Raw genomic sequence first — 26,604 nt, 5'->3', positions numbered from 1 at the left:
AAGGCCATCAACGCCGCCATAATCTTCGTGAAGACTCTGGGAGCGGTGGCGAGCCCGAAAGGAAGCGCGACGAACTGGTAATGTTCGTGGTGAATCGCAAACCGCAGGAACTTCTGATGTCCGGGAAATATGGGCACATGTAGATAGGCATCTTGGATGTCTATGGAACCCATGAATTCCTGCTCCTCCATGGAAGCAATTACCGAGCGTACAGACTCCATCCGGAAGTGGCGAAGGCGAACTCTCTTGTTGAGTAACTTGAGATCCAAAATGGGCCGAACTGCCCCGTCCTTTTTCGGCACCACAAACAGGTTTGAATAAAACCCTGTGAAGCGTTCCGATTCGGGAACGGGCACAATCACCCCGGAACTGAGAAGAGAGGCGATGGCCGAACAGAACCCCGGGACCAAGGCCGGATCCCTCGGCGGACGGGATTGGAAGAAGCGATCCCGTGGAAGAGAAATGAACTCTATTTTGTATCCTGTTGATACAACCTCTCTGACCCAAGCGTCCTCTACTGAGGCGAGCCAGACGTCGCTGAAGAAAAGAAGTCGACCTCCCAATTGGAAGGGACCCACGGGAGACCGATGGTAGTCATGCGGATGTAGACCGTCCAGATCTAGATCTGGACGGTCTTCCCTGGGAAGAGTGGGACCGCCAGGACGGAGTGGGCCTGAAGGAAACCACCTTTCTTTCCTGACGTGCCTGTGGCCTTTGCTGGTTGGAAGGGTTTTCCGCCGTATTGAAACGGCGGAAAGTCCGAAAGGGACGAAACTGACGCCTTGGAGGAGGTCTGCGAGGCTTGGAGGGGAGAAGAGAACTCGTACCTCCGGTAGCGTCCTTAATAATCTGATCCAATTGTGATCCGAAGAGACGCACTCCCTGAAAAGGCAGATTGGTCAGAGACTTTTTAGAGGACAAGTCCGCCTGCCAGGCCTTGAGCCAAATTGTACGTCGGATTGCCACGATGTTACTTGACGCCTGAACTGCGCAAGATGCGGCATCCAGGGAGGCAGAAAGCAGATAATCCCCCGCATGGGAAATCTGATTGGCGAGATCGGCCAAATGCTCTGGTCGTGCCTTATCCAGAATGCCCTGCCGAAGGTCGTCTGCCCAAGTGGATATGGCCTTTGCTGCCCAAGAAGAAGCAAAGACTGGACATACCGCTGCTGATGCCGCTTCGAAGGCAGATTTTGCTAGAGATTCTATGATCCTATCATTAGAATCTTTTAGAGACGCCACACCTGACAGCGGAAGGACCGTATTAGAAAGTCTGGACACGGGAGGGTCCACCGAGGGAGAAGCGGCCCAGTTGTCCGTGAGCTCTTTAGCAAACGGGTACAGTACGCCGAGACGCTTTCCTCTTTGAAAGCGTCTGGTCGGATCTGCTCTCTCCTTTGTAAAAATCTTTCCAAACTCAGAATGGAAGGGAAACACCCTGCATGGTGTTTCCGCCCGTCTGAACGAAACCTCCTGATCTGAGGATTTCGCAGGGGCGTCAGCGATGTCAAAGGTATGGTGAATCGCGGCAATGAGGTTTTGCACCGTAACCTTCATGTTCACATCCTGGTCCGAATCCAGCTCTAAGACCCCTTCCGATTCCGAAAGCGCTTCACCTGACTCGGGAGAGGAGGCCCGAGAGGGAGACTGCTGGGGACTATGGGGTGAGGTAGGACGAGGGGAGGACTCCGCCTGGAGGTCCTGCCTGGGCCTCTTGCGACTGCCGCTGGCTGGCTCAGATGGGACGTCCTGAGACGTGCTGGGTCCCGCCGAAGCTCCCAAGGGCAACTTGTCCAGAACGGCTACGAGGGACTGAGACACCTTGGTGAGGTCTGCCACTGACTGTGATAGAGAGGAGGCCCAGCCCGGCATGGGGGGCTCACTCACCACTGGGGCTATGGATGGCTCCTGAGCGGCGTCGGGCTGGATTGGATTGCTACAGTCCAGGCAGAGGGGAGTGGACTGACCTGAGGGAAGTTTGCGATTCCAAGAAGAGCACGCAAAGTACTTGACTAAGGTGCCAGAGGAGGCAGGGGGACGAGCGCGGTCAGACTTAGAATTAGACATACTGACGGACAGTCACTGAAGCCTTGCCGGAAGGTTGGGGGACAGGAGGCAGAGGAGGGTGTCAGTCTGCAGTATGCAGAGCTACTCACGGTCCGGTGTCCTATCGCAGCTTCCAATAAATGGAGATGCACGGTTCGTCCGGCTTGCAGGGGCACGGCTGAGGGAACAGCGTCCGGCTGACAGGCTGCGAAAATGGCGGCAGCCAGAGAGGAGCCGAGCAGGAAGCGCGCGCTTTCCTGCAGAGGAGGGAGGTAGGCGGGGCTAGGCGCCGATGATAAAAATGGTGCCGCCCGCTAAGATGGTAGGGTGGGAGGGACGGCGCCGCCTCCGGGACGCTCAACCTGAGGGGAGAAGGCCGTGGGCGGGCTTAGAGCGGGCAGGAGGGAAGCCCGCCCGAGAATGGAGAAGGGGGGCGTGGCCGCGACGCCGGACAAGGCCCCAGATGAAGCCGGGGCCTGGATTAGAAGAGGCGGCCGCCTGTCAGCACAGGGCGGCGCGGAGGCGTCGCAGAACCGCCGCGGTGGCTGCTACTGAGGACAGCTAGGACCCGGCAGAGGGGGAGGGGGAAGAGCTGTCCGATAACCAGCCAGGGCCTAAATAGCTGCAGCGGCCGCCTGGAGGCGTCGCAGCACTGTCACAGCGACCGCTGCCGAAGAATCCATGGAGTGGCCTGGCGTGGAACCCGCAGGGGAGAATGGGACTCAGGTCTCATACTTACCCTCCTGATCCGTTTCATCCAGCGTACTGTTTCAAGGAGAGTATCCTGCGCCTCAACCGACCGACCGGCTCTGGTAGGCGAGTGGGTGGGAGACGGGGAGCGAGGACCATCTGGAACGCCACATCCATGTTAGGGGTCTTGGTCCTGCTGTAGACTTATGAGGATACGGGGTGGCAGTACACGCCGTACTCATAGTCTCTTTGTGGGACTACAGATGTGACTATTCACACTGTATCCCTCCGGAAAAACCTGAAAAGAAACGACGCACATCGAGGTAGATATGGGTCTAATCAAAGACCCGTGTCCACCTCCTACTGACACTAAGCTAAACTGAGGAACTTCCTGCCGGTCGGTGGGGTGTATACGGCGGAGGAGGGGCTAACCTTTTTTTGTGCATAGTGTCAGCCTCCTAGTGGCAGCAGCATACACCCATGGTCTCTGTGTCCCCCAATAAGGCGAACGAGAAAGTATTTATTTCCATTTTTCCATTAGGGTTAGAGTTGGGCTAATGTGAGTTGGGCTAAAGTTAGGATTGGGATTAGGGTTAGGGGTGTGTTGGGGTTAGGGTTGGAGTTAGACTTGAGCTGGTTCCAGTGTTTGGGTACATAAGGGGTCTCCAAACGCAGCAAGGTGCCACCATTGATTCCAGCCAATTTTGCGTTCCAAAAAGTCAAATGGTGTTCCCTCCCTTCTGATCCCTGCCATGCACCCAAACATATTGGGTATCGGCGTACTCCGTTTTCTCCTGATATCCTTATGAATATAAAAAAATTGGTTCCAAAGTAAATTTTTTGTGAAAAAAGTAAAATGTTCATTTTTTTCTTTCCACATTGCTTTAGTTTTCGTGACGCACCTGAAGGGTTAAACTTCTTGAAAGTGGTTTTGCACACCTTGAGGGGTGCAGTTTTTAGAATGTCACTTTTTGGGTATTTTCTGTTATATTGACCCCCCCCCCCCCCCAAACTCACTCCAAATGTGATGTGGTCCCTAAAAAAAAAAAAAAAAAAAAAAAAAAATGGTTTTGTAAATTTTGTTGAAACAATGAGAAATCGCTGGTCATCTTTTAACCCTTATAAGGTCCTAATTATTTTTGTTTCCAAAATCGTGCTGCTGTCAAGTGGACATGTGGGAACAGTTATTTATTCACTACACTGCTAAAAAAAAAAAAAAAAAAAAGAGGCAACACTAAAAGACCACATCCTTGATATCTCTGAATGAAATATTCCAGTTGCAAATTTTTATTCATTGCATAGTGGAATGTGTTCAGAACAATAAAACATAACAATTATCAATGTAAATCAAAATGAATATCTCATGGAGGTCTGGATTTGGAATGATACTCAAAATCAAAGTGGAAAATCAAATTACAGGCAACAGTGGAAATGCCTCATGACAAGGAAAAGATGCTCATTAGTGTGTGTGTGGCTTCCACGTGCCTGTATGACCTCCCTACTGTACAACGCCTGGACAATGCTCCTGAGGGATCTCCTCCCAGACCTGGACTAAAGCATCCGCCAACTCCTGGACAGTCTGTGGTGCAATGTGATGTAGGTGGATGGAGAGAGACATGATGTCCCAGATGTGCTCCATCAGGTTTAGGTATAGGGAGCGGGCAAGCCAGTCCATAGCTTCAATGCCTTCATCTTGCAGGAACTGCTGACACAATCCAGCCACATGAGGTCTGGCATTGTCCTGCATTAGGAGGAACCCAGGGTCAACTGCACCTGCTTATGGTCTCACATGTGGTCTGAGGATCTCATCTCGGTACCTAATGGCAGTCAGGCTACCTCTGGCGAGCACGTGGAGGGCTGTGCGGCCCTCCAAAGAAATGCCACCCCACACCATTTGTCATGTTTTCACTAAATGAATGGGATTCAAATAGCTTAGCAAGCAGCTAAACCACTATACCAGGTCCAATAAGGGAGAGTGTAGTTGAATCTGTGTTTTATTGAACGTAGGTATATAGATGAGGTGAAACTATAAACAGAAATACATAGAGACAATCAGTGCCGGGTACATAGAAAATACATATACACAATAACGTACATGATTGCACTAATAGCTGAACAAGGGAACTATCTAAGCTGGCCAATATGAGAGAGTGATATATAAAGGGATCGTGTCCCTTAACAACGATGCTAACACTGAGGGAAAGCTGGATGAGGTGTTTCCAGTATGCAAGCAGATTGAAAATGGAGGACTGGACAGGGAAATGGGGCTGGACTAGACCATAATCCCTTGCAAATTTACCCATGATACAGTGGGAGTTGGAGGGAAAATGAAATGAAAGCAGGAAGATAATAACACTGCAGTTATTTTTGAAAAAAAGGGAGAAACAGAGTCCAAAGCTACAATGTAACAATATAATTTATTGAAAAAAGCATGGTGGAGACAAGACAAACAGGCTTGAAATGGATAAAACGAGATAGCATAATCATCATCACCGGATACAAAAAGCACCCTGCACAAAAGTAGGTGTCAAGCCAAACGAGGGTGTGTATAAATTAACACATCAAGGGCAGGCAGAAAAACATTGAGGACAAATGAACACCCTCCAGAATCCACATTTCAAATGTGACATTCCATGTGAATGCGGTCAACATGAATAATAAAGTGGAGTGAAGGGCACAAAATCCATTGGTTAAGGTACTAAGCCCTGGATGTTCACAGTGTGTAAAACATACACATCATTGCAGCTTTCAACCCACTGCTGTGCAGGAGAGCCCTGACGCACGTTTTGCGGTATAACCGCTTCCTCGGGGGGCGGGGGGTTGTTATTTTTGGCCACTAGATGGAGCTGGAAACAATGCACATCAAACTGTATGGCAAACTGAGCATTATCACTGAATTTATGCTATAAAATAAACATTTAAGAGTCATTATTTATGTCGGAGACAGAACACCATTACTGACCCACTGCCAAACCGGTCATGCTGAAGGATGTTGCAGGCAGATCGCTCTCCACGGAATCTCCAGACTGTCACATCTGTCACATGTGCTCAGTGTGAACCTGCTTTCATCTGTGAAGAGCACAGGGCGCCAGTGGCGAATTTGCCAATCCTGGTGGTCTGTGGCAAATTCCAAGCGTCCTGCACGGTGTTGGGCTGTGAGCACAATCCCTATCTGTGGACGTTGGGCACTCAGACCATCCTCATGGAGTCAGTTTCTAACCATTTGTGCAGACACATGCACATTTTGACCTGCTGGAGGTCATTTTGCAGGGCTCTGGCAGTGCTCCTCCTGTTCCTCCTTGCACAAAGGCGGTGGTTGTTGCCCTCCTACGGCCCTCTCCACGACTCCTGGTAGCGCCTCCAGCCTCTGGACACTACGCTGACAAACACAGCAAACCTTCTTGCCACAGCTCACATTGATGTGCCATCCTGGATGAGCTGCACTACCTGAACCACTTGTGTGGGTTGTAGAGTCCGTCTCATGCTACCACGAGTGTGAAAGCACAACCAACATTCAAAAGTGACCAAAGCATCAGCCAGAAAGCATTGGTACTGAGATGTGGTCTGTGGTCCCCACCTGCAGAACCACTCCTTTATTGAGGGTGTCTTGCTAATTGCCGATAATTTCCATCTGTTGTCTATTCCATTTGCACAACAGCATGTGAAATTGATTGTCAATCAGTGTTGCTTCCTAAGTGGACAGTTTGATTTCACAGAAGTTTCATTTACTTGGAGTTCTGTTTAAGTGTTCCCTTTATTTTTTTGAGCAGTGCATTTTGTGTGACACCACTCTGTGACTTAAGTGTACAAAAATTAAAAGTTTGAAAATTGCAACATTTTCAAAATTTTTGCCAAATTTCTGTTTTTTTTTTTTTTATAATGAAGAAATGTTACCACTAACATGAAGTACAATATGTCTCGAAAAAGCGAACAATCTCAGAATCAGTGGGATCCGTTGAAGTATTCCAGGGCTATAACCTCATAAACTGAAAGTTGTCAGAATTGTAAAAATTGGCTTGGTCATTAAGTACCAAATTGTCTGTCACTAAGGCTAGTTTCACACTAGTGTTACAAGGCACAACGCACGGCCGCCGCTAAGCTCCTCCGTCGTCCGTGCCCCCCTCGTCAGCTCCTCCTCTGATCGCATGACGCTGCATGCGATCATCGTACCCTATATTTAGCGTTGCGTACGCTGTTCGTGCGCTGGTACACTTTTGCCGGCTCTTGCGCCCTTTTGGCGCTGCGCTTAGCGCACAAAACGCGCTGTTGCATTTTTGTGCCCTTGGCGCAGCGCCGGCAAAAGTGGACCAGCGTACCCAATGCTAAATCTGGGGTACGCTGATCGCATGCAGCGTCATGCGATCAGAGGAGGAGCTGACCGGAGGAGGCGGGGCTTAGCGGCGGCCCTGCGCTGCGCCTCAGTATGCTAGTCTGAAAGTAGCCTAAGGGATTAATATTAGAAGGGCATTTTCATCTAGTAATGTATACAGTGGCTTGCAAAAGTATTCACCTCCCCCTTGGCTTTTTAACTATTTTGTTACATTACAACTTATGTTTAAATATTTTTATTAATCTGATTTGTGTGTGATGCATCAGCACTAAATAGTCTGTTGATGAATTGAGAGAAATATGGGCATAAATTAATTTTATGGTATCAAATGGCTAAAAATTGGCATATGTATTCCCCCTTTTGCAATTAAGCCTGTAAAAATTTGTGGAGCGAGCAATTACCTTCATAAGTCACATGCTTAGTGAAAGGAAGCCCCCGTGTGCAATCTAAGTGTCACCTGGTCTGTCAGTATATACACTTTACCTTTTCTGAAAGGCCACAGAGGCTGCAACACCATTAAGCAAGAGGCACCACTAACCAAACACCGCCATGAAGACCAAGGAGAATCCCCTAAGTTGTTGAGGACTATAAGTCAGGCTTTTTTTTTAAATAACCCATCTCTGATGATCTTCTGGAGCACCATCAAATCCATTATCATCAAATGGAAAAAAATGGTACCACATTAAACATGCCAAAAGAGGGCTGCCCACCAAAACTTTCAACCTTGACAATTAAAGGCAATAATAAAAAAGGAAAAAGGCAGCACCGAGACCAAAAGTAACCCTGAATGAGCTGCAATTTTCCCAAGCAGAGATTGGAGTATCTGTCCATACGACTACAATAAGCCATAAGCTCCTTAGGGGTGACTTTTATGGAATAAAAAAGCCTTTAGTTGCACACACAAATTGTAAGGCTTGTTTTTGAGTTTGTGAAAAACTTGTGGGAGACTCCCCAATTGTATGGAGGAAGGTGCTGTGGTCAGGTGAGACCAAAATAAAACTTTTTGGCCACCAGGGTAAACACTGTCTGGCACCAAACCAATATAGCTCATCGCCTCAAGAACACCATCCCCCTCAGTAAAACATGGTGGTGGCAACAACATGCTGTGGGGATGGTTTTTTGGCAGCAGCGACAGGGAAAATGGTCCAAGCTAAAGGAGAGATGGATGGTGCGAAACACAGGGATATTCTTCAGCAAAACCTTTTTCAGTCTGTCAGTGATTTGAGACGGGGACAGAGGTTCACCTTCCAACAAGGCAATGATCCAAAGCATATTGTTAAAGCAAGATACTTAAAGTACCAAGTTTAGGGTGGTGTCTGGTTCTGCACAATGAAGTATTCAGTTATTGTGTCCTATTTGTTTGCTTCACAATAAAAAGAAAACCAAATGTTCACAGTTGCAACCATGTTCTTTTCATGAACCGATGCAAACCCTCAAAGTGAAATTCCAGGTTGGGAGGTAGCAAAATACGAAAAATGCCAGGGAGAGGGAGTGAATACTTTTGTAAGGCACTGTAGCATATCACAAGGATATTCTGATATTTTATTAATATGGGGGTTTGTACTTCAGGATTTCTAAGGCTAAGTTCACACGTACCGGAACTCTCGCGGAAATTCCCGCGAGAATTCCGGGATTCCATTCCGCGGGAAAATCGCATTTTAAATTCCCGTGGAAAAACTAGCATTTTGCAAGCGTAATTAGCTTGCAAAATGCTAGCGTTTTCCATCCGATCTGTAGCATCGCGGCAAAATCGTGTGGTTAAAACCCCCGCGGAAATGCGAAAAAAATGCAACGTGTGAACTCAGCCTTACCCATTAAGATACGTGTCCCTTCAGCAGTTCTTTCACACTACCAGACACACTTGGAAATGCAGCACTGCTTCATTTACTGTAAGTAAAATGGTCTGAGTTGTAGATCTATGCAGACTAAAAACGTGGAAGTCACCGTGCTGCTCCTCTAATTTGAGGTGGTGGTCCCAGCAATCAATATGCCACCATTGCCGCCTTTTGATATGCATGGTTACAAGCTCTACTCTGGTTGCTTACTCTCTTTGCGCCATTACTTTTTCTTCCTTTCCTAATAACCAATGCTGACTACAGTTTCTTATATTGTAGTTTGTGCCCATAAATTGTTACTGTATTAATTGTGGTTTAAACCGATTTTCCACCACCCTGATAACCCCTTCTTAAAATCCCCAGTGTAAAATAAAAATAAGATGCTCAAGTTCCAGACCGACACTATTCCAACAATATATACAAAAGACAAAATAAGAAAAACCCTGCTGTAATTAAATAAATAAAAAGCAAAAGCGCCTCTAAATAATTCAAAGTTCTTAGTAATACTGTATTTGATCAAATGTAGCATAAAAGCCATCCCACCATCAACAAGGTGACTCTGATTGGGACCATCTTACACTGTCTAATATTACAAACCTTGTGTCAAAGTTGATGTCAGTGTGTGAATAAGGGCAGACAAAAGGACTGGGTCCCAACCAGTGGACATCAGTCAGGGGAAGCCTTTAACCCCTTCACGACCCATGCCGCCTACGTAGGCGTCATGAAAAGTCGTGCCCAAACGACCCATGACGCCCCCGTAGGCGTCATGCTATAAATAGCATTCCTGCTGGTCGGGTGACCGGGGTCACTGAAATATCACCCGACCCGCAGATACAGGACAACATGCAGTTAAGCCCGGGGGGGGTGGCTTTGCTCCCACGTGGTTAGGATCGCTCTGATTAGCTGTTAAAAGTGAAACAACCAATCAAAGCGATAGTAATATTGTATCAAAGAAAATTGATGAAATATTACAATCCAGCCATGGCCGATGCTGCACTAGCATCGGACATGGCTGGAGACACTAACATGACACCCCCCCCCCCCCCCCCACACACACACACACACACACACACACACGGCTGGCGGGGGTGATCGGCCCCCGCCACAGACTGACGGCAGCGATGGGCCGCTGCCGTCACGATCTACTCCGATCCCCCTCTCACACTCCCTGGTACCTCCTATGTCCCGCTCTGCCTCCCGGTGTCTCACCCCCATAGGCAGGCACATGTAATAAAATAAAGAAAATATTTTTATTTTTCAATTAGGCTTAGGGGTGGAATTAGGGTTAGGGGTGGAATTAGGTTTGGGATTAGGGTCAGGGTTGAAATTAGGGTTAGGAATAGGTTTAGGGGTGGTTTGGGGTATGGATTAGGGACAGACTTGTGGTTAGGGGTGTATAGGGGTTAGGGTTGGGATTAGGGTTAGGGGTGTGTTGGGGTTAGGATTGGAGCTAGAATTGAGGGGTTTCCACTGTTTAGGTACATCAGGGGGTCTCCAAACGCAACACTGAGCCACCATTTATTCCAGCCAATTTTGCGTTCAAAAAGTCACAATGCTCCCTCCATTTCGAGCCCCGATGTGTGCCCAAACAGTGGTTGACCCCCACATATGGGGTATCAGCGTACTCGGGAAAAATTGCACAACAACTTTGGGGGTCTAATTTCTCCTGTTACCCTTGGGAAAATAAAAAATAGGGGGCTAAAAAAATGATTTTTGTGGGAAAAAAAAAAAATGATTTTTTATTTTCACGCCTGGGCGTTATAAAATTCTGTGAAGCACTTGGGGGTTCAAAGTGCTCACCACACACCTAGATAAGTTCCTTGGGGGGTCTAGTTTCCAGAATTGGGTCACTTGTGGGGGGTTTCTACTGTTTGGGTACATCAGGGGCTCTTCAAACATAACATGACGTCCGCAGACCATTCCATCAAGTCAGCATTTCAAAACGTCACTACTTCCCTTCCAATCCCCGACGTGTGCCCAAAGAGTGGTTCCCCCCCCCCTACATATGGGGTACCAGCGTACTCAGGACAAACTGGACAACAACTTTTGGGGGCCAATTTCTCCTGTTACCATTGTGAAAATAAAAATTAGCGGCCCAAAAAATCATTTTTTGAGGAAAAAAAATATTTTTATTTTCACGACTCTGCATTGTAAATTTCTGTGAAGCACCTGGAGGTTCAAAGTGCTCACTACGCATCTAGATAAGTTCCTTAGGGGGTCTAGTTTCCAAAATGGGGTCATTTGTGGGGGAGCTCCAAAGCTTAGGCACACAGGGGCTCTCCAAATGTGACATGGCAACCGCTAAATATTCCAGCATATTTTCCATTCAAAAAGTCAAATGGCGCTCCTTCCATTCTGAGCTCTGCCGTGCGCCCAAAAAGTGGTTTATGATCACATATGAGGTATCGGTGTACTCAGGAGAAATTGCCCAACAAATGTTAGGATCCATTTTATCCTGTTGCCCATGTGAAAATAAAAAAATTGATGCTAAAAGAAAATTTTTGTTGGAAAAATTAAACTGTCCATTTTTTCCTTCCATGGTGCTTTAGTCCCTGTGAAGCACCTGAAGGGTTAATAATCTTCTTGAATGTAGTTTTGAGTAGCTTGAGGGGTGCAGTTTTTATAATGGTGTCACTTTTGGGTATTGTCTGCCATATAGACCCTTCAAAGTGACTTAAAATGTGAGGTGGTCCCTAAAAGAGAGAGAAAAAAAAAAAAAAAATGGTTTTGTAAATTTTGTTGTGAAAATGATAAATCACTGGTCAACTTTTAACCCTTATAACGTCCTAACAAAAAAAAATTTGGTTTCCAAAATTGTGCTGATGTAAAGTAGACATGTGGGAAATGTTATTTATTAACTGTTTTGTGTCACATACCTCTCTGGTTTAACAGAATAAAAATGCAAAATTTGAAAATTGCAAAATTTTCGCCAAATTTCAGTTTTTTTCACAAATAAACGCAAAAATTGACCTATTTTTACCACTATCATGAAGCCCAATATGTCACGAAAAAACAGTCTCAAAATTGCTAGGATGCGTTGATGCGTTCCTGAGTTATTACCTCATAAAGGGACACTGGTCAGAATTGCAAAAAATGGCCAGGTCATTAAGGTCAAAATAGGCTGGGTCATGAAGGGGTTAAATACAACTTCTAGCTCAGGAGAGGGAGGCCACACCCTGGCTTACACAGAATGCAAAACTACAAAGAAAAAACACAAAAATTGAGCTTGGTTTAAGGTGTTATACATGCAGCATATAGTCACCTTGTCGACGGTGGGATGGCTTTTATGCTATATTTGATCAAATACAGTATTACTAAGAACTCTGAATTAAATAAAAAGCAAAAGTGCATTTAAATATTTAATTACAGCAGGGTTTTTCTTTTGTAGGTTTTGTATGCTTTATGACCAATGTGAACATGCGCTTATATGCCGTATGTATACCAACTCAAACCAAGCTCAATTTTTTTTTTTTTTTCCTTTTCTTACTATTCCAACAATGTCTGTGGAGTATCCCGTGATGTGTGTGTATATATAAGCCTTGCCGCCAATCATTAGCTTCCTCTGAAGTAGGTGCGAACGAAGCAGCTGATTAGCTGCAGTGCTTACGTGGCATAATGTCACACTCTGGCACCCCTGTGGCAGGTATCTGTAATTTTACACTGGAAAATCTAGTATGTAAGACGCGGTTGTCCAAGCAGTGGAAAACCCCTCCAACTTCCATTTTTCTTGACATCAGGAATCTTGAACAAGACCTATTGCTATGTCTAACAAAGTACTTGCAAAACTAGTTTTATCCGACACCCTGAATACTTACTCTTGGCTTGAATTCCTTCCAGGGGTTCCAAAACACCTAAATGTGGATCAAATCAAAGACGACTTGATGAAAATAGATGATGTACATTCAGTGGAAGACCTCAACATTTGGTCGCTGACGACAGGAAAGTCCACTGCCATAATCCGTTTACAACTGAGTGAGTACTCTTAGCGGCGAACGTTACCAGGAATGTAGGAAAGTACATCTGGTAAATCCTCACCCACTGTAAATAAGAATTCAGTTTCAGCAAATAAAGCGTATTTACTGCTTAACTAAAGTTGCAACGTTTTATTTAATCCAGTTGCCTATGGTCCATTACGTCTGGGTTTTGAAATCTCAAGTCATTGAATGAGAAACTGCATTCTTTACTTTATAAAGGCTCATGGCGACGTCCGTGCAACACAGTCCAAGCACGGACTCCCGACCGGAGCGTGATCGCTACATATAATCCTGTGAGGCTGTCAAGCTTAGGTCAGCAGACCCTCTGCCAGCCTGTACATTGCGGTCCATGCTCGGACATGTTGCTCATAGATCTGCATGAGTCCTGAAGAGGATGAAAATCTCTTCTCGACCCATGACCAGAATTAAGCTTTTTAATCCTAGAAGCAGAGCTCTTAAAAATAATGAACCACTGAAAAGCAAAGTGTATAAGAATGTTGTATGACTTTCCTGCTGAAACTGGAAAACATCACATAAAAAAAGCAGCCGTACTTGGCAATATATGGTCACAATGCCGATATACTGCAGGATGCAGACTGGTCCATGTGATTAAAAGGCGTATGCTCCGTCCTTCAGAGTATATGGGTAATCAGGACCTTTTTTTGTTTTCTGTGATTGATCTTTTGGATTGGATGTCCTTTTTAGTGACTTGAATCTGGAAACACCTGAAATGTTCACTAGGTTACTAACACGTTTTCCCTAAATCTTAGTGTATTCTGGGAATACCAGATCACTGTGCAGGATGTCAGGAAATTAGGAATTAAATGAATTTGTCCTTTTTAAGTAGCTAAACCTGCTGCAGTCATGTAAAACCTGTCACTGCCCAGTGATGTCACTTTTCTGGGTGATCAATAGCAGTGCTAGAAACAGCCTTTTTTTTTTTTAAGAAAAAACAATCCCAAACAACCGACTGCTCAGTGTTACATAAGGATTTCTGTATGCTTTCTTGAAGGCTCCATTGCTCCATGACAATTGCCAGGGTTATAGGTTTTACACTGCCAATGGTGACATTCTGATGTTTAAAGTGGTTGTCTAATACTGTACAATGCCTCATTAATGGCTTCGGTAGTTAGAAAAGAGGGATTTTGGGTTCTTACCGTAAAATCTCTTTCTTGGAGCCTTCATTGGGGGACACAGATAACCATGGGTGTATGCTGCTGCTGCTAGGAGGCTGACACTATGCAAAACAAGAAACTTAGCTCCTCCCCGGCAGTATACACCCACCGACAGGCACCAAGCACCTCAGTTGGTGAAAAAAGCAGTAGGAGAAGCAACCAAAAACCATAAACATATGTACCAACTCAACAAGGGACTCTCAGACCCAACACGGTACTACTTAAACAGGGAGGGTGCTGTGTCCCCCAATGAAGGCTCCAAGAAAGAGATTTTACGGTAAGAACCCAAAATCCCTCTTTCTTTATCGCCTTATTGGGGGACACAGATAACCATGGGACGTTCAAAAGCAGTCCCGAGGGTGGGAACAACAATAAAGGAACGAAATAAGGAAGGGCTTAGGTCGGTCGATGCGCCACCGCCGCCTGTAGAACCTTCCTACCAAGAGCTGCATCAGACGAGGCCTGGGTATGAACCCTGTAGAACCTCGCAAAGGTGTGCAAAGACGACCAGGTCGCGGCCCTGCAGAGTTGTAAGGCCGAAGCCTGGTGCCGCACAGCCCAAGAAGCCCCTACAGCCCGGGTGGAGTGGGCCGTTTCTCCTGAAGACGGTAGGCCTCCAGGATGGTAGACCGAATCCAACGAGCAATTGTGCATTTGGAAGCCGGAAGACCTTTCCGGCGACCCTCAGAAATGAAAAACAAGGGATCAGATTGGCGAAAGGAAGCGGTCCTGGCAAGGTAAACACGCAAGACTCTCACTACATCCAGTTTGTGGAGCGACTTTTCCAGAGGATGAGCAGGCGCAGGACAAAACGATGGAAGGACGATATCTTCGTTAATGTGAAAGGGAGATACCACTTTCGGAAGGAAAGAAGGAACTGGCCTGAGAACAACCTTATCTTGGTGGAGGATAAGGTACGGAGAACGACGGGATAAGGCCGCCAGCTCAGAAACTCTCCTGATGGATGTAATGGCGATTAGAAAAGCCACCTTCCATGAAAGAAAAGACAGTGAGATATCCTGGATTGGCTCGAACGGAGAGCGCCAAGAACAAGATTGAGATCCCATGGATCTATCGGAGAACGATGAGGAGGAGCCACATGGGCGACTCCTTGGAGAAAAGTCTTCACTTGCGGTAAGGAAGCTAGATCCTTCTGGAAGAGGATTGCTAGGGCAGACACCTGGCCTTTGAGGGTACTGAGGGATAGGCCCGCATCCAAACCGGATTGGAGGAAACCAAGAATGGGAGGAATGGAGAATGATAGTGGAAAAACATTGTTCTCGTCACACCAACGAAAAAAGGCCTTCCAGTACCTATGGTAAATGCGGGAGGAAGCCGGCTTCCGAGCCTTAATCAAGGTCTGAATGACCCGGTCGGAAAACCCTGATTACCTCAGAATCGTGGCCTCAACGGCCATGCCGTTAAACTCAGAGACTGAGAACTCTGGTGGTAAAGGGGGCCTTGCGAGAGAAGATCTGGACGGCCTGGAAGCCTCCAGGGGACGTCCGCGAGCATGTTCACCAACTCCGCGTACCAAGGGCGTCTCGGCCAGTCTGGAGCCACTAAGATGACTGGGATGCCCTCTGACTTTATCTTTTTGACCACTCTTGGGATCAGGGCAAGCGGAGGAAACAGGTAAGGTAGTTGGAACTGGGACCACGGAATTACTAGGGCGTCGTAACCGACGGCTAAAGGATCCCTGGACCTGGCTACAAAGTGAGGAACCTTATTGTTCATCCAAGATGCCATGAGATCGACGTCCGGGGTGCCCCAACGCTGGCATATCTGACTGAAGACTGTGGGATGAAGGGACCATTCGCCTGACGCTAGACCTTGGCGACTCAAGAAGTCGGCTGCCCAGTTTTCCACCCCTGGAATGTGAACGGCGGAAATCGCCGGCACATGACGCTCTGCCCAGCGGAGTATCCTTGCCACTTCTGACATCATCTGCCTGCTGCGAGTACCGCCCTGGTGGTTTATGTACGCCACGGCCGTGGCGTTGTCTGACTGAATGCGGACCGGTTTGCCTACGAGAAGATGCTGCCAATGAAGGAGAGCGAGGAAGATTGCCCTGATCTCCAGAAGGTTGATGGGCAGAAGAGTCTCCTGGGTGTTCCAACGCCCTTGGGCCGTTCTCTGATAGACCGCCCCCCATCCTAGGAGACTGGCATCGGTGGTGATGACCTGCCACCGAGGCGGGAGAAAGGATCTTCCGCGGAGAACTGACGCCGGCAACGTCCACCAAGTCAGCGATTGTCTGACTCTGAGCGGAAGAAGAATGGGGCGATCCAGAGAAAATGATGTCTTGTCCCAGACTGACAGGAGGAACAGTTGGAGTGGGCGAGAATGGAATTGTTCAAATGGCATTGCTTCCATAGAGGCTATCATCTTCCCCAGGACTCTCATGCAGGACCGAAGGGACATGATCCTCGAGCGCCGAAGGGACTGGATCCCCTTGCGTAGGGTTGAAAACTTGTCCCTCGGTAGGAACACTCGGGCTAGAGTCGTATCGAACTCCATGCCCAAAAAGGTCAGACGCTGGGTAGGGTGCAGAGTGGACTTGTCCTTGTTGACTATCCATCCCAGGCGTATGAGGGCATCCAAAGTTATGTGAAGACTGTGAAGACAGTCTTGGCGGGACGAGCCCTTGATCAGGAGATCGTCCAGGTAAGGGATGATAAGAACCCCTCTGGATCGAAGGATGGCCATGACTGTTGCCATCACCTTCGTGAAGACACGAGGGGCGGAGGCTAGGCCGAAGGGAAGGGCCGTGAACTGATAATGATTGTCCTGAATCGCAAAGCGGAGGTATCTCTGATGCCGCCGAGAAATGGGGATGTGGAGGTAGGCATCCTGTATGTCCACCGAACAGAGAAACTCTCCGGGCTCCATCGAGGCTATTACCGAACGCAGAGACTCCATCCTGAAGTGGCGGATCTTCACGTGGCGATTGAGCAGCTTGAGGTCCAAAATCGGGCGAAGAGAGCCGTCCTTTTTCGGGACTACAAAGAGATTCGAGTAGGAACGGGAACGATGACCCCGGCGGAAAGGAGAGAGGAGACGGCCTGAAGGAACCCTGGAACCTGTGATCGCTGTTTTGGGGTTCGAGACAGACAGAAACGACTGTTTGGGAGGGAAGAAAACTCGATTTTGTATCCGGATGTGATGATTTCCCTGACCCAAGCGTCGTCGACAACGGATAGCCACGTGTCCTTGAAAAAGGAAAGTCTGCCTCCCACCCTGGAAAGCTTTCCAGGTGGGGGTGACCCGTCACTTAGATGAAAACCTTCCGGATCGAGAGCCTGAGGACCTAGAAGGCTGACCCCTGGATCTCCAGCGAGGGGCCGGCTTATACGATGGCTTTAGGCCCCGTCGCACTAAGCGACTTATCAGCGATCCCGACACCGATATCAAGGTGTCAGGATCGCTGGTAAGTCGCTATGTGATCGCTGGTGAGCTGTCACACAGACAGCTTCACCAGCGATCAGCACAGCGATGCCGAGCGCCCGGCATCGCTTGCCATCGCTGTAAAAAATAGAATCAAAATAAAAAATATTTATTTTCACCTTCCGACGTCCCACGCAGCCATCCCGCCTCTCTTCACGCTCCGGTCCCAGTGATCCTTTGCACGAATGTCCGTGAGACTTTGTTATCCCTCGAGACCGTGACATCTCGCGGTCATTCGTGCAAAGGATCACTGGGACCGGAGCGTGGAGAGAGGCAGGATGGCTGAACGCGACGTCGGAAGGTGAGAATAACTATATTTTTTATTTTTTTTTTATTTTTTACACCTGATCGCTGGTCTCCCGCCTGTCACACACAGCGATGCGTGCTGGCCAGCGGGAGACCAGCGACAAAAGAAATGTCCAGAGGTTTCTTCCAGCGATCAGCGATACCGGCAGGGGGGCCGCTCGCTGATCGCTGTCACACACAGCGATCTCGCTGGTGAGATCGCTGTTACGTCACAAAAGTTGTGACTCAGCAGCGATCTCGCTACCGAGATCGTTTAGTGAGACGGGGCCTTTTCTCCGGTCACTGGAAGCAGTGTTCCGGTCCTGCTGGGATGAATCGTCTGTGGGAGAGAAGGGACGAAAGGACCTAAACGGCCGAGAAACCTTCTTGTTAAAGAACCTCTTAGGGCGGGACTGGGGAAGGGAAGTGCTCTTTCCACCAGTGGCATCCGAGATTATCTGATCCAGCTTGGCGCCAAAGAGCCTAGTGCCGTGAAATGCCAGGTTGGTGAGCGACTTCTTTGAGGTGGTATCCGCGTTCCAAGACTTCAACCAAAGAATGCGGCGTACGGCCACAATGTTGCTGTTAGCTCTAGCTACGCAACCTGCCGCGTCCTAGGAGGCGGCCAGAAGGTACTTGCCTGCGTGATTAATTTGGTCTGTTAAATCTGCCAGCTCGTACTGAGGAGCTGCCGCTGAAATGCCCCTGCGCAGAATTTTCGCCCAAGCCGAAATGGCTTTCGCCACCCAAGCGGATGCGAAGATAGGGCAGAGGGATGCACCGGATGCCTCAAAGAAAGACTTGGCCAACGACTCTATTTGCCTGTCTGATGGGTCCTTAAGAGAAGCTCCGTCCGGAAGGGAAAGAACCGTCTTAGATGAAATACGAGAAACTGGTGGATCTACCTCGGGAGCTTTGGTCCATTTTGTGACTAGATCCGCATCGAAGGGATAAACTACATCTAAGTACTTGCGTCCTGAGAAACGTTTCTCAGGATATTGCCAGTGATTGGCTAAGGAAGTGTCAAAATCCTTATTAGGAAAGGTTTGAGATGGAGGCCTCGCCTTCTTAAGGGAAACAGAGCATTCCTGAGGGGGGGCCTTGTCCTCCTTTATCTTGAGTGTTTGGTATATAGCCGATATGAGACTGTCTACCATAACCCGAGTCCTAGCTATGTCGTCCGCCTCTGAGTCTGATCCAGATTGTGAATCCTCGTCTGACCCAGGATCGTCTGCCGATGAGGGAGACGAGGAGCGTAGCCTGAGAGAGGTGGAGGGACCCTGCGAACCGGAAGAAGAGCCAGACAGGACCCGCTTCCTAGAGCCCCTACCCGGTCTGTCCGTCTGAGGGCTACGGTCCGGTGCTGTCGACTCACTATGCGAGGCGGTCGGTGCACAGGTGACTGCAGATAACTGAGGTAACCGCTCTAAGACCTGGACCAGCGAGTGAGACATCTTTGTCAGCTCAGAAACTGACTGAGACATCGCCACGGCCCACTCAGGGGGTGGGGTGGTCTCCGCCCGGGGTTCGGAGTGCTCCTGAGGGGCAGACATGGTGGAAGGGCTGCAGGACAGGCAGAGGGGAGACGACTGACCCGAAGCCCACTTCTTTTTACAGCGCGCGCAGGCGTAGTGAGTAGCGGTGGGTCTGGAGCAGAAGGCCCTTTCAGGGTTGGGCATAAGTCTCAGTGGTAGAAAAAACACTATCTGAGGAAAAACTGCAGGGGGGGAAGCTAAGTTAGGTGTCAGGGATACAGCGTCTAGCCTACCGAGGTTCAGAAGGAGCTAGCGATGTGTCTCCCAGGCAAGGTCCGGAGAGAAGGAGGAAGCAGCTCGGCAATTCAGGAAGGAACGCTGGCGGTGGGCGGAGCTAAGCCACCGCACCGCGCGATTGGCTGAGACCCGAGTAGGGGGGGCGCGGTTAAAGACACTGACAGGGCTGAAATGAAAGCAGCCCTGAGATAGGCTGAAGAAGCGCGCGAAGAAAGCGCGCGCAGGGAGAGGGAGGACCGCTTTTGAAAATGAAAGCGCTCCCTCAGCTTTCACTAGCGACGGCGTGCCCGGGCTCCCTGTTGAATACTGAGGAAGGGAGCGCTGACGGAGGAAGCGCCGATAGGGGAAGCGTGCCGCCCCCCCCGCGACAGGAGGGACGCGCGCCTGTCAGAGCGCTGGGTCAAGAGTGGGGAATTTACTCTGTTGATCTGCATGTGGTCCTTGATTGGTCTGTGAGCGCAGGGTTGCAGGGTTCATTCAGACAATCTTACCTGATGTCCCTGAAGAGGCTGACCACAGGGGCCACGATAGAGCACAGGCCGCTGGGAAAGGTGATCCTCAGTACCCGCACCCGCCGTGTGGTGCAGAAGACGGCTCCAATCCCCGTGCCAGGGGAAACGTCACCGCTGGCGACCGCCGTCTTCCTCTCAGCCCTGTCCTAGGAGAGGGATGAGGAGGGGAATCGGCAAGGACCGGACACCTATCCATGGACCCTAGCACCCGAAGGTGATAGGGAAAGGTCCTGCCTGCGGGCCTGAGAGTTGCGATGTGGGCAATACCACATTGCTCGCTCAGCCGCATTAATAGGAAAAGCAGGATGAACTCACATCCCGTTTCCTGATGCTGTATCTGGAAAAGAAAGGGGAAATCATTAAAAAAAAAAAAAAAAAAACACAACTAAAACCTGAAAAGAAAAGGATTAAATGCGGATCTGGGGAGATCCCGGTCCGCCTCCTACAGACACTAAGCACAAACTGGGGTGCTTGGTGCCTGTCGGTGGGTGTATACTGCCGGGGAGGAGCTAAGTTTCTTGTTTTGCATAGTGTCAGCCTCCTAGCAGCAGCAGCATACACCCATGGTTATCTGTGTCCCCCAATAAGGCGATAAAGAAACAGACCCATGAATCTCCTCCACACTATGACCTTTTATGGTTCCCTGAGCGCCTCCTTAGTTAGCAGTTCCATTTGGTTACCTCACATTCTGTCCAAGTGGTAAGAATCCTCTCACCTAGACTGTGATTGGCTGCATTGGTCATATCATGTCCCCCTGCCGGAAGTGGAAGTCAGGAGATGGTGAGAAACACGATGCAGAGTACGGAGGAGCAGCCAAGAGGTGAGAATTGATTAATAATAATTTTATTTCTATAGCGCCAACATATTCCGCAGCACTTTACATTATAGAGGGGACTTTTACAGACAATAGACATTACAGCATAGCAATAAACGCCAAGATCAAAACAGATACCAAGAAGAATGAGGGCCCTGCTCGCAAGCTTACAATCTATAAGGGAAAAGGGGAGACATGAAAGGCAGATGGTAACAATTGCTTTTATTGTTTGGACCATCCCTAGTGTAAGAATCTGGTGTTCCAGTTGCTGCATGAACCAGTTAACAGTCTAAATATGTAACAGTACAGACACAGAGGGCTATTAACTGCAAAAAGCATGTGAGAACAAGATGCGAGGAACCTGGATATGGTAAATTTTGAAGTGAGCCACACAGGAATATTTAGGTTAATGCATTGAGGCGATAGGCCAGTCTGAACAATTGCGTTTTTAAGGCACACTTAAAACTGGTGGGATTGGGGATTATTCGTATTAGCCTGGGTAGTGCAGTCCAAAGAATCGGCACGGCACGTGAAAAGTCTTGGAGACTGGAGTGTGAGGTTCTGATTAATGAGGACGTTAACCTCAGGTCATTAGCAGAACGGAGGGCACGGGTAGTGTGGTAGGCTGAGACGAGGGAGGAGATGTAGGGTGGTGCTGAGCCATGGAGTGCTTTTGTGGGTGAGGGTAATAAGTTCATACTGATTTCTGGAGTGGCTGGGTAGCTAGTGCAAGAACTGGCACAAGGTAGAGGCATCGGTATAGCAATTGTTGAGGAATATGATCTCAATTATACCAACCTTCCTGGGGTATTAACGAGGCGTTGCAAAGTAGTGGACAACCTCTTTAATGTGGCACATTTGGCAAATTAGATGTGGCACACTTAGGAAAAATAGGAGGCACTTATTTCTCTGTCCTGGTAATTGTACAACACAATATAAAAGCTAAAATGGAAGCGATTTAAACAATTAACAAATTCATTACAAAAAAAAAGCACTTTTTTTTTTTTTTTTTACATACACTGGCATAATGAGGTCTAGTGTGCCAAGGGGTATAGAATGTGCTACATCTTGGTAATTTTCAGTGTATGGAAAACTTGTCCTTCTATCCCTTTGTAACGTGATATGTTGTACCCTCTGATATAGGGCAGTCTGTTTGTGTTATGTGCTCTGAATAAAGCAATATGTTTGTATTTTGTGCTGGGTTAATTATAGCACCATCTAGTGGTGGCTGAATTTATAGCAGTGTCTTTGATAGCATTATTTAGTCTGTGCCTTTAACAGAAGCAATGCACATGGGATTGAAGCAGTGCTTTGTGGGAAGGAAGCAATGTATTCTGGGATGAAGGGCCATTTTGCTTCTGTGTATATCATAGGATGCATGTGATTACCTGTCCTCCATCTTAATTCTCCAACTTGAATTCGTTATCTGCTTAAAGTATATCTGGTAAGCTTAATCTTTCTTGCAATGCAGTGATTCAGAGAGGTGTTATTTACTGTCTAGCAGCCGAGAGATGTAATTAACCATTTAGTTGCCAGTTCTCAGTAAATGTAATCATAAACTGTGTTCCTATGTAATGTTTGCATCACAATGTACAATTGTGTTAGCTGTGATCATCTGCCCAATACTTATGCATGTTATTTGTATTCCTTGTAGTTTTACCGTGCATGTTCTATACTCTTCACAAATAAACAAGTTAGACTACAGAGAACAGTCTGCTTATTTTGGAAGATAGAGCTGTATGCTGGATTGCACATCGTGTCAACGTGCCTGAAGGCAGAATAATGTGCCTTGATAACTGTTCCCCCTAAAAAGATGACATTTGGTGTAGATATCCAAATTGCTATGAACTCATGCCCCTCAACGTTACATGGGAGAAGTGCAAGACTCCCATTTTTCTACTTATCTGCAGAATTCATATTTTTTCTTCTAAGTTTTTATATATAAAATTAGAGTGGTGAGTTAATAAATGCATGTAGGTTTTTTTTTCTAAAAACTGCGCTTTCTGTCCATGTAGGTCCAGGGTCATCATCGAAGTGGGAAGAAGTACAAAGCAAAGCCAGACAGATCCTGCTGAATACATATGGGATGTACAAGTGCTTTATACAGATGCAGAGTTATAGACGAGAGGAGACTGTGACCTGCGCTAGCTGTACCAGTGCCTAGTCCTGTGGATTGCCGCCTTGCCCCACACATTACAGCAATACAAATGTCCTTGGAACAATCTGAGGAGGTGATGGCGTATGTTGCAGTACACGTCATCCACAGAAGCACACTTTTTTTTTCTATGGGAACCTGTGATTCTTAGTGTTCGTTCTGACTGCTCCAGTGTGGATGTTCAGACCAATTCAGAAGTGCTGTTTACAGATTTAAGCAAGTTTGCACATGCCTCGCTCTAGGGTGACAGAAATGAAGCCCTTTCCTGAGACCACAACGTATCCTTATGTGGTAACCTTATCCAGACACTAGTTTTATTAATATTGTTGTTTATCTTAATGCAATATTATTTGTGTAACTGACGTAAAAGGTTATAGTACATTGGATAACCCATTTTACCGATAAACTCTCCCTACTTAAACATCATATGCCCCTGATAAACAGGGAAAATAAAGCAAGAGCTTGTATATGACTTCATTCCAGAGCATGCACTTCTATAATCCATGTCGTCACACAGACGCGGTTAATAATGTATCTTTACAGCCTCAGGAGCACAGTTGTAAAGTCTTTATGGGACCTTTTGGTTCTAGTTTTTCTGCTAGTAATATAGCAGTGGTACAACCCTCCATAACTTATTGGGCCGGTTATAAATCACTTTTATAGTGGCTGAGCCAAGTCCACACCATTAAATGAAGCTGGAAGTGTCTTCTTTTCCAGTGGCATTGAACTTTGCTCTTACCACTGCTGTTAATATACTGACAATAACAAGGACAAAATGGACCTTACAGCTGCCACCCTAAGGTATTTGAGCTTGTTCCAAAGCAGGTCAGTGTTATACTTGCAGATTTCTTGATTAGCAAAGCACATACCGCCTATAGGGCTTGTCATGCAAACTGTAACCAAGGGTATTTCTTGCACAGAGTTGGAAGTTTGACCATTTACTTGGCCACTAAGTGGCACGGTTCTGAGTTAATGAATATTTCATTTTATCCTTCTAGAGCCATTAACATGACTGCTCACACTCCTATTCATACAGGAAACTATGCCGCAAACTAAAGTTACAGAATAATAACTTATTTCCATTCGTCTCACTGAGCTTCTACATCATATCAGAAATAAAAGCACATCTGAATCAGTTTCTGGTCAGTGGCCACCAGATATTTTACCAAACTAGGTGTGAACAGTGTTATACCAGGCTGGAAGGAGTGTGTAACTTTTTCTGTGCGTGCGTGCTCTTGACAAGATTTTTTTCAGTAACTTCAACTGTGGGTAAATGCATTGATCCTCTTGATTTTAAACATTGGATGTACAGGGGAGACAGATGCCAATATATAGGAAAAGTGTTTTATCCAAAGTATTCTGGACAAGAGTAGTTAAAGGGACCTATTGGCTCTCCTTGACATACTAAAACAAGTATTTGTATTCCTTGTTAAGTACCAATAGTGGAGCAGCTTTTCTTTTCAACTTTGCATTGAGCCGTTCCTCTTATTATTCCTCTTTGTATGGGGGAAAAATGGACAACTAAGTATTACTAGGTAAGGGCTTGTCCCTACTTACTAGACACCGTCCAATCAGTGCTGACTGTAGACGCACCCCTTTGTCACACCCAGCTGTCACTATTCGTAATCGGGTATAACAGGAGCTGTCGATCTCAAGTATTAAGGATACTGATGAGCGAACATGCTCAGATAAGGTGTTATCCCAGTACGCTCGTGTGCTAACTGCGTGACTTCGGCGTGCTTGAATACTATGTTTGAGTTCCCCCCATGGCTGCATGTCTCGCGGGTGTTTGACAGCTGCAACACACGCAGGGAATGCCAGTTTGTTAGGCAATCCCTGCATGTGTTACAGCTGTCGAACAACAGCAAGACATGCAGCCATGGGGGACTCAAATACGTTAGTCAAGCAAGCCGTTGGCACCAAAGCATGCTCACTTATCACTATTAAAGAATTAATCATTTGGGAGGAAAATAATTTACTAAAACAGACATGTCAGCAGGGTGGATGGCTCCTATTTTACCATAGTGTGTGCATCATTAATATTACAAGATGCTCTTCTTAAATGAGGCCTCCCATAACATTCTTCAAGCCATACTTTGTAAGAGAAGTGTAGTAAAAAAATGCTGAGCTTCAATGTAGGGTTATCTGGCCGTGAAAGATCTGTATATAGATATTGATCTGCCTTAGATTTTTTTTAATAATACATATCCGTATATGCACTGAAAATGTATTGAAGTCATTGGTTGCAGAGGAAGCAGGAGAATTGTAGTAATTTGTTTGTTAATGGATTGTATCAGTGATCACTGATAAATGTTCTTCCTCTTGGTAACAGATTTACTATGTGAGATTTCTGAAGTGTAATGTATACTGATTGATCTTATTTGTGTAACAATAGAAAGGATGGTATAAAAGCTCCACAATAAAGCGTGATATAAAATCTTTATTACATGGCATTGATCACTGCAGCGTTAATAGTCTACATGATTCTTGAATGACAGCGTAGTTTCTTAAAGACCAGAAGGTCATGGGCGTTCAGGGATGGAGCGTGAGACGCTAAAGCCTGATGGAAATGTTCTTCGCTCACAAATGCAGCCTGGAATCCACTTTCATGGAGTGCAATTAGGGCAGCCTGCAGACAAGAACAGTTCATGTAGATAGCAATACTTACAAGACCCACAAATAGGAGGGTGCTACATTAGTAAAGACATTTAATGATCAAACCAAAGAGAAGGACCTACAGTATTGATGGGCACTATATTATCTAGAATTTTTGTTTTTAAATCAATGCTCAATAAACACTATTTAAAATCCCAAAAGCCCCACCACCATGACCTAACAATATCAACATACACATATAAAAATTATCAAAGATACCATAAACCAGACCTGGACAAAGTGCCCGCCCGCTTGCTGTCTCAATCTGCGCCGACCTCTTTGGTGGAGGAGGGGCCTCCGGCCACTTCCTCCACGAATCAGCGTGTGAAACAGTTGACACGATGTTATTTCATCGCGTCAGCTGTGTACCGCCGGACAGTCAGCACACCCGGAGACAGGAACAGAAGCAGAGCACCGGAGAATGGGACAGAGATGAGTATGTGATGGTTTTTTTTCCCATGTATACGGGAATTTTGGGTGGGCATGGGGAGGCTATGGGGGTGTCATGCGGCACTTGGGGAGGTCGTGTGAGGCTCGTGCCACATATGGGGGGAGGAAGGTGTGTGGCTCTTACAGTATATAAGGGACTGTTGGGGGGCTCATACGATTTACAGAAGTAGCTGTACTCTGGTTGAAACAATGTACAGTGGGTACGGAAAGTATTCAGACCCCCTTTCATTGCAGCCATTGGTAAATTCAAAAAAGTTCATTTTTTTCTCAATGTACACTCTGCACCCCATCTTGACTGAAAAACCCGTAAATGTAGAAATTTTTGCAATTTTGTTATATTAAAAAATAAAAACTGGAATATCACATGGTCATAAGTATTCAGACCCTTTGCTCAGTATTGAGTAGAAGCACCCTTTTGAGCTAGTACAGCCGTGAGTCTTCTTGGGAATGATGCAACAAGTTTT

At 46.9% G+C, this 26,604-nt stretch overlaps 2 protein-coding genes across 4 annotated transcripts in view; one reads left to right on the top strand and one right to left on the bottom strand.

Annotated features, from left to right (window-relative positions):
• Window positions 1–25,478, top strand: part of SLC30A4 (solute carrier family 30 member 4) — a 53,513-nt gene extending 28,035 nt beyond the window's left edge. The window contains exons 6-7 of the mRNA XM_073568478.1: window positions 12,739–12,873; window positions 22,896–25,478. Coding sequence (XP_073424579.1) covers window positions 12,739–12,873; window positions 22,896–23,044 — 284 coding nt within the window. The 3' untranslated portion in view covers window positions 23,045–25,478. The remainder of the gene's footprint in view (window positions 1–12,738; window positions 12,874–22,895) is intronic.
• Window positions 25,456–26,604, bottom strand: part of AFG2B (AFG2 AAA ATPase homolog B) — a 32,999-nt gene continuing 31,850 nt past the window's right edge. For all 3 annotated transcript variants that reach the window (XM_073568476.1, XM_073568475.1, XM_073568477.1), the window contains exon 9: window positions 25,456–25,664. In XM_073568476.1, the coding sequence (XP_073424577.1) occupies window positions 25,512–25,664 (153 nt within the window). In that variant the 3' untranslated portion in view covers window positions 25,456–25,511. The remainder of the gene's footprint in view (window positions 25,665–26,604) is intronic.

This window comes from Dendrobates tinctorius, unplaced genomic scaffold (assembly GCF_039654945.1).
Source record: "Dendrobates tinctorius isolate UK_male_01 unplaced genomic scaffold, ASM3965494v1 ptg000022l, whole genome shotgun sequence".
NCBI classification, from domain to species: Eukaryota; Metazoa; Chordata; class Amphibia; order Anura; family Dendrobatidae; genus Dendrobates; species Dendrobates tinctorius.
Note: the sequence above shows the minus strand (reverse complement) of the source record. Positions and strands in the feature narration are given on the sequence as shown.